At 41.5% G+C, this 13018-nt stretch overlaps 1 protein-coding gene across 6 annotated transcripts in view; it reads right to left on the bottom strand.

Annotated features, from left to right (window-relative positions):
* PFKFB4 (6-phosphofructo-2-kinase/fructose-2,6-biphosphatase 4) overlaps positions 1-13018 on the bottom strand; it is a 144563-nt gene that overhangs the window by 60075 nt on the left and 71470 nt on the right. For all 6 annotated transcript variants that reach the window (XM_033926493.1, XM_033926495.1, XM_033926492.1 and 3 more), the window contains one exon: positions 3620-3736. In XM_033926493.1, coding sequence (XP_033782384.1) covers positions 3620-3736 — 117 coding nt within the window. The remainder of the gene's footprint in view (positions 1-3619; positions 3737-13018) is intronic.

The raw sequence follows: 13018 nt of genomic DNA, 5'->3' as shown, positions 1-13018 counted from the left end.
CAAATATCCAGGTATAAATGTAATACTGTGAACGTTAACTTGTAACCCATTCTGAGCTCTCTGGGGAGGACAGGATATAAATCTAAATAAATAAAATAAATAATTTAACCAGTGGTAGTTAGCATTTAATGAAACACTGACCTTAGGTAAGATTTGCCTCTTTGCGGATGATACCAAAGTCTGCAATAGAGTAGACGTGCCGGAGGGTGTGAATAACATGAAGAAAGACCTGGCGAAGCTTGAAGAATGGTCTGAAATTTGGCAGCTAAAATTTAATGCTAAGAAATGCAAGGTACATGCATTTGGGCTGCAAAAACCTGAGGGAATGGTACAGTTTAGGGGATGAAGAACTTATGTGCATGACGGATGAACGGGACTTGGGTGCAATTGTATGTGATGATCTTAAGGTGGCCAAACAGGTTGAAAAGGTGACGGCAAAAGCTAAGAAGGATGCTAGGTAGCATAAGGAGAGGTATGGCCAGTAGGAAACAGGATGTATCGACGCCTCTGTAGAAGACTCTGGTGAGACCTCATTTAGAATATTGTGTACAATTCTGGAGGCCGCACCTTCAAAAAGATATAAAAAGGATGGAGTCGGTCCAGAGGAAGGCTACTAAAATGATGTGTGGTCCCCTTTTATATGCTATCATGTTTTGCTCCTTGAAGTGGTGAGTGGGGGGGTTTGGTCTGAGAAATTCTATGCCATGTATGGCAGTGGGTGGGATAGCTTATGGTTGTACTTTATGGGTTTTATGTTTTAATGGGGTTGATTCTCTTAAGGGTCTGTTTTCTTGTTGGGGGGGGGGGGGGCGGCGGTTCTGCTGTACTTGTTATCAATGGTTGGAAGGTAGGGATGAGTGGTTGGGGAGAAAAGATAACCTGAGACACAAGTGGTTTTTTGTTGCATTGTGATAGGCTCAGGAGTAATCTAAGGAAATACTTTTTTACAGAAAGGGTGGTAAATGCATGGAACAGTCTCCCAGAAGAGGTGGTGGAGACCAGAGACTGTGTCTGAATTCAAGAAAGCCTGGGACAGGCATGTGGGATCTGTTAGAGAGAGGAAGAGATAATGATTACTGCGGATGGGCTGACTGGATGGGCCATTTGGCCTTTATCTGCCATCATATTTGTATGTAACAGTTTCAGCAAAGAAAGGCATTCACAAGCCACAGAGTAGTAGCTAAGTCTGCATGAGGCTTAAAATCATCATCCAGCAACTGAGGTGAATGGGCTGCTGCCACATCCGCTATCAGAAAATCAGTTAATCTACAGAAGGAGGAGAATGATAAATTAACAGAAGAACATGAAAAAAGAACCAACACTTATCTCACTGGCCTCAATACAGCAGGCCAGAGGCACAGCTGGTGCCAAGCAGGAGATTGCAAGAGTAAAAAGATTTTCGAGGAGTCCATTAAAGCTAAATCATAATGGTCAAATCAAGTAAAAATGTATTTATATTACTGTTCCATGTAACATCCATTGCTAATACCAGCATGACAGGAAGCCACATGGACCTTGTAATATCAGGATAAAAGACAAAAGCACTATACAGTACTTAAAAATGAGAATGTCTGAATGGAAAACACATTAAAATTTGAAAGAGATCAATAATACACAATATTCCTAATGAAAACAAGAAGAAATTAAGAAAATATCATGAGAGAACAGTACAAATACTCCAGCCCCTGGAGTTCATGCCCCTGAGAAACTCTTTAAAAAAAAAAAAAAAAAAATTTTAAACAAAGCCATCTCTCTATTCATTGTGGATATCTTGAAAACCTGACCTGCCTGTGGCTCTCAAGGACCGGAATTGCCTACCCCTGACCTAGAATGTTATTACTATTTAGGTCTCTGCCAGAATTGGCCACTGTGGAAACAGGATATTGGGCTAGATGATGGACCATTTGTATGGCCCAGTATGGCTGTTCTTATGTGCTTGTTTATAGCATCTTCATAATTTTACCAAATTCAAGTACATACTGGGAAATGACAGGAGTGACATTACAGAGGAAAACCAGGGCAGGATGACATCATTAAAAGGTGAGGAGGAGCCATCTAGTAGCTATAAGAAGTGGAACCAGGGAGTCAGGAGTTGAACTACCACTTCTTCACCAACATTTCCTGTAAAGATAGAGGAAGTCGGGTCATCTTCCAATACACGGTATTGTTAGGTGTTCCCAAGAGTGCGATTCAGGCGTTATAAGTTACACAGAACTCGATTACTTGCATTCTGTTCGGTATTAGGAAATTTGACCATGTGTCTGAATTACTGTTTGAAGGTTGATTTTAGGATACGATATAAATTGCCGCTATTTATCTTTGCCTTCATGGAACGGTGCCGAGATATTTAATCAACTGAGTATGTATCATTATGTAGTTTACGTTCAGTCCAAGCTGGGGAGCTATGTGTTCTTACTTTAAAGGAGGCAAGGTTGAAAGTCATAAGAGTGGGAGCTTTTTCTTGTGGCGCCTTTCCACTATATAGCAGAAAGCAAAAAGATGCGACTGTTTTTAAGAGGCACTTGAAGAGACATCTTTTTGTGACATGAAGCATGGATGCTGAACATCTGTTATTACTCAAGTTGTATGATGTCGATGAAATTTTTACATGTGTGTCTTATGGCCATTTGTAATGCTTACTGTGAATGTGGTATTGTAACCCAGCTTTTTAAAGGCGGGATATAACCCAAATGAACTATAATTCAGAGGGCTTACAATCTAATATACCCGACTAACTCGCAACAAAAACCTATTTGGAAAGGCAAACAAAATCTAAATCAGTCCTAAACTAAACCTTAAGTTTGTATACCGCGCCATCTCCGCAAGCGCAGAGCTCGGCACGGTTTACAGAGTTAAGAGGAAAGGAACTACAATGAAAGGATATAGGAGAGGGACTAAGAGGATAAAGAGGGACAGGATATTAGAGAGTGGGAGGTGAATTAGATTTTTGAAAAGAATATGCATGAGAGCAGTCACAAACATGGTATCAATAAGTTTAGGAGGACAATTTGATTGCGCGAAACAGGGGTGTTGAGATCGAAGGATTATAATGTCCATAGAAATCTCTTCTGAGCAGTTGGTGATAGATTGTATGGTATTCCAGATTTTGGATTAATTAACTTTATAATTAACTGTATATTAATGCAAAATGTTATACTACTTTTATGTATTTGAATTGCTCCTTGTATTTTTTAAAATACTGAATAAAATTTATTGAACTAAAAAAAAAGATTTTTGAAAAGAGCCAAGTTTTCAAGTGTTTGCGGAAGGATTGGAAGGAGCTTGAATTTCTGAGCGGGGATGAGAGGTTGTTCCAGAGTTCTGTGGTTCTAAAGGGGAGGGATGTTCCAAGTTTTCCTGCGCGGGATATACCTTTTATAAAGGGGAATGATAGTTTCAGTTTTTGGGAGGGTCTGGTGGAGTGTGGGTTTGAGGAATTCCAAAAGAGTGGGATCTGTCTGAATCTATCTGAAAAATATAGTGTACACATGCCCATCCATGATCTCTCACTAGTGGTACACCAAAAGAGTGACATCCAGGTTTCCAAACTCAAGTATGAAACAGCTTGACCCTATCTTAAGCAATGTAGCCACAGTATGAACACAGAAAAGGCACTTACCTTTTGTAGGTACGCCAATCCAGTTCAAGTACCGAGTTAGCTTCTTGGATATGTAGGTTTTGCCTCTGGCAGGGAGGCCCACCATGACGATCAGCGTAGGACAATTGGTCATACATACTAAAAAGAGAAGAGAGAATGCACGTTACTCACAGACCTGTTTTCACACTGAACAGACAAGCGTGCTGCTGTGAAAGTTAGTGATGGAATTAAGACACAACAGTGTGTACGAATGCAGTAAGAACCCTTCTGGCTTCCAATATTCGGCTTCAACCAGACTAACAACATGGATGAAAAGCAAAAGGGAAGACATTGCAGAGCTATTACTACACTGAAGCTGCCTCACTGCACTCTGCTGCTAAGAGATCACCTACTGCTAACAAGCAGGATATCTTGAACCCATTTTAAGAACATAAGAACTGCCATACTGGGACAGACCGAAGGTCCATCAAGCCCAGTATCCTGTTTACAACAGTGGCCAACCCAGGTTCCAAGTACTTAGCTAGATCCCAAGTAGTAAAACAGATTTTATGCTGCTTATCCTAGAAATAAGCAATGGATTTCCCCAAGCCATCTCAATATTGACCTATGGACTTCTCTTTTAGGAAATTATCCAAGCCTTTTTTAAACCCTGCTAAGCTAACTGATAGGACCACATTCTCCAGGAACGAATTCCAGAGTTTAATTACACATTCTGTGAAGAAATATTTTCTCCGGTTTGTTTTAAATCTACTAGTTAGTAGCTTCATGCCATGTCCCCTAGTCCTAGTAATTTTGGTAACAGTGAACAAGCAATTCACATCTACCCTTTCCACTTCACTCAGTACTTTATAGACCTCCATCATATCAACCCCTTGAGCCATCTCTTCTCCAAGCTGAAGAGCCCTAGCCGCTTTAGCCTTTCCTCATAGGGAAATCGTCCCATCCCTTTTATCATTTTCTAATGGATACAATGGCCTAGGGGAGAGACAAGATTCCAAGGAAGATGACAAAGTTCCAGTTCACTATTGTGGCCTAGGGCAGCAGATCAGTAAGCCCCGATGGTAATACAACATATAGGGCAGCAGCAAGACAGTGGTGCCAAGAGAACATTCAGATGATCAGTTCTGCAGAACACTGAGCCTGTGTTACTAGGACATGCTGTCAGGGGAGGGGAAAGGCACAGTACAGACTACAGAGGAGAGGAAAAAAAATTGCATTTTTCACTGATCCTTTGGCATACTTCTTTGCAGACTATTTCAGATGCTCAGCAATGCAAACCAGTGGTTACAGGCTAGGGTTGCTCTGTTCAAAACTGCTGAGCTGTGTTGAGGGCCTTCTAAGTCAAAGAGGACATGCAGTTTAGTGTTAATTTGTATTATGATGTAAAGATAAATCACAGCACAAGGTTCCTTCCCAAGGGAGCTTAAAGGTCCCAGCTCAAATACAAGAAAGTTAAAACTGAAGTGCTAGCTAGTAAGTTTCTTCACACACTTTCACCAGCTCAGCCAGTAAGATTTCCTTCTCTTTTTTATTTCTGAAGTTAACCACTTTCCACTTCTATGATTTTCAGTACATTGAGACACTGCTGTGCTGATCCTCAACAGATCAAGCAGTGAATAATTTAATTCAGAGAACACAAAAATTTTGTAAATACTGTGCAAATTTTCTCACCAAATTTTCACCCAATTTAAGTGCCCCTGCCCTGTAAGGCAGAGCTTACAGGAATGGGGCAGGGACAGTGACAAAATTTGTGGGGACAGAATGGGGAAATTGAGTTCCTATAGGGAAGGGGACAATTTGTCCCAGTGTCATTCTCTACTCCCTCTTTCCCTCCCTCCAAAATGCAAGGTTCAGTTGCCTCTGCAAACCCCATTAAGCCTCCTCCCCCAGTCCAGGACAGTCTGGTCACCCCCCTGGATAACTTTAGCTTCCCCTACTAAGCAAGGATTGTAAGGAAAATCTAAAACAGGAACTCTCTCTCTTCCTTTGCTCTCCTGTAGCTCATACACACATCACTTCTGTGATGCACCTAAACCTTGCCCCGTCCTCCTGAACATGCTGTTTGAACACAAATCTCAGGAACCAAAGGGAGGACGGGCAGTACCAGTGTTTTATGGTAGTTAGTGTTGACCTTTGTCTCAGTGGGAACCTGCAAAGCGCTCAAGACCTTTGCCCACATTTCATAGTATATGCATCTAAAAATAGGGTGTGGCTGTGCTACCAAATTACTTCTTAAGCTGAATGTTCCGATTTCTTAACTGTATGGCTTCTCCTTTTAATGTTATTGTTGCAGCTCCTGCGTTCAATCTTTCTACATTTTCCTGGAACCTGATGTCTGGCCACATCCCTGTTCTTTGTGCTTCTGAATTTCTTCAAAGCAGTTGCCTCATATAGCCTCTGAACATCTGGAGGCAGCTGTACTCGGAACAGTGGCTGCTGGAGAGGATCCAAAACCTCCAGCAGACACCCAAATGCATCCAAAATACGGCTCTTCCTCCGAGAGGAGTGGTCTAGTGGCGAGAGCAGCAGATGGATCCGTCTCCCAATAAAAGTCCTTATGACCGCGGGTAGCCCACATAAATTCTCTGCCGATTCGCTAGATTTACTGAAGTACAAATACTGCCCTGAGGGTTAACTAGTGTAGCAGTCTCCTCTTATTTATTTATTTTTGCTTTGTTTTGTTTTTATTACGGTTTAACGTTCCTTTCTTAGGGCAAGATTCTCAAAGCTTTAACACGGTTGCTAAACTGTTTTCCGGCGGTTTAGGCTGCACGCATTTTTGCGGCGGATTATCAAAATGGATTATCTCTGTCTTTAGTGAGGTTTATAGTAGTCTCCGACAATGGCATGCAAATGGGCTCTTTAACATTTAAATGAGTCATCCAGTGTATTCTTAAAAATCACCGAGGCATTTTCGAAGAGCGGCGTCGGCTTTCAGCGACAAAAAGCAGCGACTGGGTCAAATTACCAGGAAAAGGTGGCCTTGACATAAGATTGGGTCTATACTATCGTCCACCTGGACAAACGGAAGCAAACGACAAAGATCTGGCGGCAGAATTGAGGCGGGAAGGCAACAACAGGAATGTGACAGTAATGGGAGATTTCAACTACCCCGGGATAAACTGGAGTATTGGAAACTCAAACTGTGCGAGGGAAACAGAATTCTTAGAGGCTGTGAGGGACTGCTTTATGGATCAGCTTGTCAAGGAACCAACAAGAGGAGATGCCACTCTTGACCTAATCCTCAACGGATTAGGGGGACCTGCAAAAGAAGTGGAAGTAGTAGGGCCACTAGGAAACAGTGATCACAACATGATCCAGTACAAATTAGGAGTAAGTACAACAAAAGGGAAAAGAACCACAGTGACAACGCTCAACTTCAAGAAAGGGAACTATGATGCTATGAGAGCAATGGTAAGAAAAAAACTTAGAAACAGCTCAAGGAAAACAGAAACTGTAGAGCAAGCCTGGTCTCTATTCAAGGGCACAGTGCAAGAAGCACAACATATGTACATCCCCATATTTAGAAAAGGGTGCAAAAAAAAACCGAACAAAAGACCCCGCATGGATAAACAATGAGGTGAAGAAAGCGATAGGAGACAAAAAAAAATCATTCCGGAAATGGAAAAAGGACCAAACTGGGGAAAACTGGGATGAACACAGGAAAGGCCAAAGAGAATGTCACCAAGTGGTTAGGAGAGCGAAAAGAGAATACGAAGAGAGACTGGCCAGGGAGGCAAAAAAATTCAAATCATTCTTCAGATATGTTAAGGGGAAGAAACCGGCGAGGGAGGAAGTAGGACCGTTGGATGATGGAGATAAAAAGGGAGTGATAAAGGAGCAAAAAGAGGTAGCTGACAGGTTAAACAAATTCTTCTCGTCAGTCTTCACAAGCGAGGACACATCCAATGTACCGGAACCCGACGTGATCTTCCATGGTGATCAAGAAGAAAAACTGTCGGCAATAGAGGTGAGCCATGAGGATGTCCTCCAACAGATAGATAGATTGAAAAGCGACAAATCACCAGGCCCAGACGGAATCCACCCTAGGGTACTAAAAGAACTAAGAAATGAGATAGCGGAAATACTCCAACGAGTTTGCAACCTATCCTTGAAAACTGGAGAGATACCGGAGGACTGGAAGATAGCAAATGTTACACCTATCTTTAAAAAGGGGTCAAGAGGAGACCTGGGAAACTATAGGCCGGTAAGTTTGACATCGGTTCCAGGCAAGATGGTAGAAGCACTGATAAAGGACAGCATCTGTGAGCACATCGAAAAAAATGGGCTGATGAAAGCGAGCCAACATGGCTTCTGCAAGGGAAGATCGTGCCAAACAAACTTACTGCACTTCTTCGAGGGGGTAAACAGCCATTTGGACAAAGGGGAACCTGTAGACATCATCTACCTTGACTTCCAAAAGGCCTTTGACAAGGTACCCCATGAGCGGTTACTTAGGAAGCTGTGGAACCACGGGGTGGAAGGGGACGTACACAGATGGGTCAAACACTGGTTGGCAGGCAGGAGACAGAGGGTTGGAGTGAAGGGTCACTACTCGGGCTGGAGAAAAGTCACGAGTGGAGTTCCACAGGGGTCTGTACTTGGACCGCTGCTGTTCAATGTATTTATTAATGACCTGGAAACGGGGACGAAATGTGAAGTTATAAAATTTGCGGATGACACTAAACTCTGTAGAAGGGTCAGAACTACGGAAGAGTGTGAGGACCTACAAAGAGACCTAAGCAAACTGGAGGAGTGGGCAAATAAATGGCAGATGAAATTCAATGTAGGGAAATGCAAGGTCATGCATATAGGGAGAAAGAACCCGATGTTCAGCTACCAAATGGGGGGATTAGTATTAGAGGGAAGTAACCTTGAAAGAGATTTGGGTGTACTGGTGGATACAACAATGAAGTCAACGGCGCAATGCGCAGCAGCCGCGAAGAAGGCGAACAGAATGTTGGGTATTATTAAAAATGGTATTACGACCAGAACAAAAGAAGTCATCCTGCCGTTGTATCGGGCAATGGTGCGCCCGCACCTGGAGTACTGTGTTCAGTATTGGTCACCGCATCTTAAGAAGGATATGGCAATACTTGAGAGGGTCCAGAGGAGAGCGACACGAATGATTAAGGGCATGGAAAACCTTTCATACACTGAAAGATTGGAGAAGCTGGAGCTCTTCTCCCTGGAAAAGCGGAGACTCAGAGGAGACATGATAGAGACCTACAAGATCATGAAGGGCATAGAGAAAGTGGAGAGAGACAGATTCTTCAAACTTTCAAAACATAAAAGAACAAGAGGGCATTCGGAAAAATTAGAAGGGGATAGATTCAAAACAAATGCTAGGAAGTTTTTCTTTACTCAAGCGGGTGGTGGACACCTGGAATGCGCTTCCAGAGGATGTAATAGGGCAGAGTACGGTACTGGGGTTTAAGAAAGGATTGGACAATTTCCTGTTGGAAAAGGGGATAGAGGGGTATAGATAGAGGATTATTACGCAGGTTCTGGACCTGTTGGGCCGCCGCGTGAGCGGACTGCTGGGCACGATGGACCTCAGGTCTGACCCGGCAGAGGCATTGCTTATGTGCTTATGACTGGTCCAGGGGTGCCGTTACAGTGCCAGCACTTGTGTTTTGACTGTGGCTAATGAAAAAAAAAAAAATGTGTATCTATATTTTAAATTAGTGGAAGGTAGTAAAATCACGCTTCTTTTGAGTTTTGGGGAGAGACAGGCATGTTTCATGCGTACTTGTTAAAAGCCAACATTTCTTCTTGAGCGCGTGTATGATACTCGTAAATCCTCAATTCTGATTTCTCTAGATCTTACATCCGCTTTTGATACCACTGATCATCCTCTTCTCAATCAACTAGAAACCCTCAGGATATCAGGTACTGCCCTATAATGATTCCGCTCTTATCTGAATGATCAATACTACAGTGTTAGTTTCAACAATTCTAGTTCCTCTTCAATCGCCCAAACCTATGTGGTTCCCCAAGGTTCGATTCTCTCGCCCTTACTCTTTAATATTTTCTTAACCCCTCTACTTAATCTATAGGCTTTACAGTTTTCACTTATGTCAATGACATGCAACTACTTCATCCACTAAACTCCACATCCCCCGAAGAAATTTGTGATATCAACTTCAAACTCGATCAAATCAGCTCCTGGCTCCAACAAAATAAACTCGCACTTAACATTTCTAAAACTACAGGCGTCTTCTTTCCATCCTCCACAGATGAACATCTCTGTACCCCCACTATCATTGCTTCCTCTCCCAACTAAATGGACTTCTTGGCATAATCTTGGATAAAGATCTTACATTCCACCAACAAATCAGTGCTGTTACACAAAAATGCTTTCATAAGTTACAACTAATCCGTTCTATTTCCTCTTTTCTCGATCCCCCTTCAATCAACATACTGATTCATTTCCTTGTCATCTCGACCCTAGAATATTGTAATACCCTCTACCAAGGAATAACCCAGAAGGAAACTTGTCGTCTCTAACTAATACAAAACACTGCTGTTAAACTTCTCTACCATGCAAAAAAAATACGACCATGTTACTCCTCTTCTCCGCAAAGCTCATTGGCTGCTCATCACTCACCGTTTTACCTATAAAATACTTCTTCTTGCTTTCAAAACAGAAAATACGCATCAACCAGCCTTCATTGATAAACTTTTAATTCCATATGCATCTTGCAGGACTCTCCAACCTGGTAATCAAAATATGCTCACCATTCCTCCAATAAGAGAACTCTTACGACACTACATACATAGATTTTTGTGTGTTAATTTTAGTTGATATGGAATTTATTGTTTTGAATACTTAATGTGTGTATTAATTTTAATTTTATGTATATGTTTTGATGCATTCCAAAACTAGATGACATCATTTATTTTTAATTTTTATCTTTAAGCATTTTTATGTACTTTATGTAGTCCTTTTACTAAGGAGCAGTAGCTGATTTAGCGCGCAATAAAGCAGCTAGTGCACCTTGTCAAAGGACCCCTATATGATTTATGCTATACTAATATATTTTGTGTATGTCGAATATGTTGTAGGCTCCTGAGGCAGGCCACACTGGCCGAAAAACGTGCGTGTCGAGACATCACAGTTTTGTTCGTTTTCAATTGTGAAATAAAACTGCACACCAACATCATTGAACATCTCCACTGTGGTTTGTCTGTCTTTGATGGTACTGTGGAGGTTTTCTCCTGGTTTTTCTGACCGAAAAATAAACCTAGGTCAGGGTTCAGAAATAACAGATTTCAAAACTAAGATCACGTTTCAAAATATTCCACTGTTTGCTCAAAATTCCTTTTAGCTCTGTATTCCGATTTTTTGTAACAAGTTAGATAACTTTTTCGATGCTGCCTTCAACTCCTAACTCCCACTCATCATAAAATTACTTATGTGCATCTTTTTATTCTCTCTGCAAGAAACTCCACAACCACTATATGCCCTGTCTCTGCCCATCTACTTAGATTGTAAGCTCTTCCGAGCAGAGACCGTCTATTGCATGTTGACTGTAAAGTGCTGTATACGCTTTTCAGTGCTATAGAAATGATAAATAGTAGTAGTAGACTTTGGAGACCGGATGGCTGGTACAAGAATCACACTAGTTAATGCAGTATATAAGCCTTTATAAGCGACTTGTCAAAAGTAGTTTGTTATTTTGAATCATTTCATTTGAAATGTGATTCAGTCTGAGGAGAACCTGGAGGTCCTTCCAACCAATGGCTAAATTTAGTTAACCCTTTAATTGGCAAGTTTCAAGTTTTTATTAACATTTGATATAATCGCTTATTTTGTTTTACTAAATGAAATACAAAAATAAAAGTTATTAAAACATACACATGTACTTTTACAATTTAGAAACTAACCGTAAAATAGGGTAAACAATTCAACATACAGACCAACTGATACAGAAGGGTAGAGGGGGTAGAACGAGAATTTAGTATTTCAAAGTTCAGAGTAGAAACATATATGGAAATAACGGTCGGGTGGGGAATTGAAGGGAATAAAAGGGAAAAAGAAGAGAAAGAAAGAAAAAGGATAGGAAAAAAAGTATAGGAGATGAAAGATGATCTGTTCGAGAAAGAGATATTTTGTGTAAGAACAGGAAAAAGATTAAAGGTTGAAACCATCCTTAAATAGGACGCTTTTCAGATTGCTTTTAAAACGAGTCAGATTAACTTCCTCTCTTAGATGTTGTGGCAAAGCATTCCAGGTGGTGAAAACGGATGCTTTACGTCAGTGTTTCACAACTCGGTCCTGGAGTACCCCCTTGCCAATCAGGTTTTCAGGATATCCACATTGAATTTACATAAACTTGATTTGCTTACATGGCCTCAATTATATGCAAATTTATTTCATGCATATTCATTGTGGATATCTTGAAAACCTGACTGGCAAGGGGGTACTCCAGGACTGAGTTAAGAAACACTGCTTTACGTAACTTGATGCTGAACGAGAGCAACAGTGTCAAGCAACAGGCATTCGGACATGCAGATTAGAGAATGACACGGGGACAAATTTTTCCCCCATCCCCATGGGAACTCATTTCCCCGTCCTGTCCCAGCGAGTTCTTTTCCTGCCCCTGCCCCATTCCTGCAAGCTCTGTCTTCATCTGCACAAGCCTCTAAAATCATAAGTTTTCGAGGCCTGTGTGGTTAAGGCTGAGCTTGCAGCAATGGGGCAGGGACAAAGACAAAATTGTGGGGACGGGGAAAAATTTGTCCCCATGTCATTCTCTAATGCAGATCTCCCATAAGAGCCATAGAAGACATATGTTGCTTCTGAGCAACAATGCCAAATAGAGGGTTAACAGCTGACCCTGAAAATAGTCTGAGGTCTTTTCCTTCATTATTTTTTGTTTTAACTTAAGCTCACTTGGGTTCATGCTGAAAGATCATTGTTTTGGTTTTTTTTTTTTTTTGGGGGGGGGGAAGGATGTTGCCTGTACTAGTGTTTTCAATAGTTTCCCCTCATAGGCACCAACTTCCCGCCCCTACCCCAAAAAACTGGGTTGGCGATGCTAAACTCCCTTAAAACAGTGGCCTTTACTCAGTACTGAGGGGGGGGGGGGGAGGGGGTAAGCACCTATTATATTCACACACAGAGCTGGCACCTATGGTTTCCTCTCCCTCACCATGCAAAAGGTTACCCATGTGGGACACCTTGCAATTCCAAATGTCAGTGTTAAGGAGCTGGATGAGTTGGCTATAGGATTAAACCATCATTCCCAGAAAACAATTCAACTTATAATGCCTAAAGTTATTATTTTTACCAAAAGTATAACTACAGGCAAAGAACAAATACTGATAACTTGGTTGGCATCAGAACGGAAAGGGATTGGGACTTGGATATAACTTTTTTGTAGTTTTTACAACCACACTCAAAGTGGTTTACAT

This window comes from Geotrypetes seraphini, chromosome 17, assembly GCF_902459505.1.
Source record: "Geotrypetes seraphini chromosome 17, aGeoSer1.1, whole genome shotgun sequence".
Classification (NCBI taxonomy): Eukaryota; Metazoa; Chordata; class Amphibia; order Gymnophiona; family Dermophiidae; genus Geotrypetes; species Geotrypetes seraphini.
Note: the sequence above shows the minus strand (reverse complement) of the source record. Positions and strands in the feature narration are given on the sequence as shown.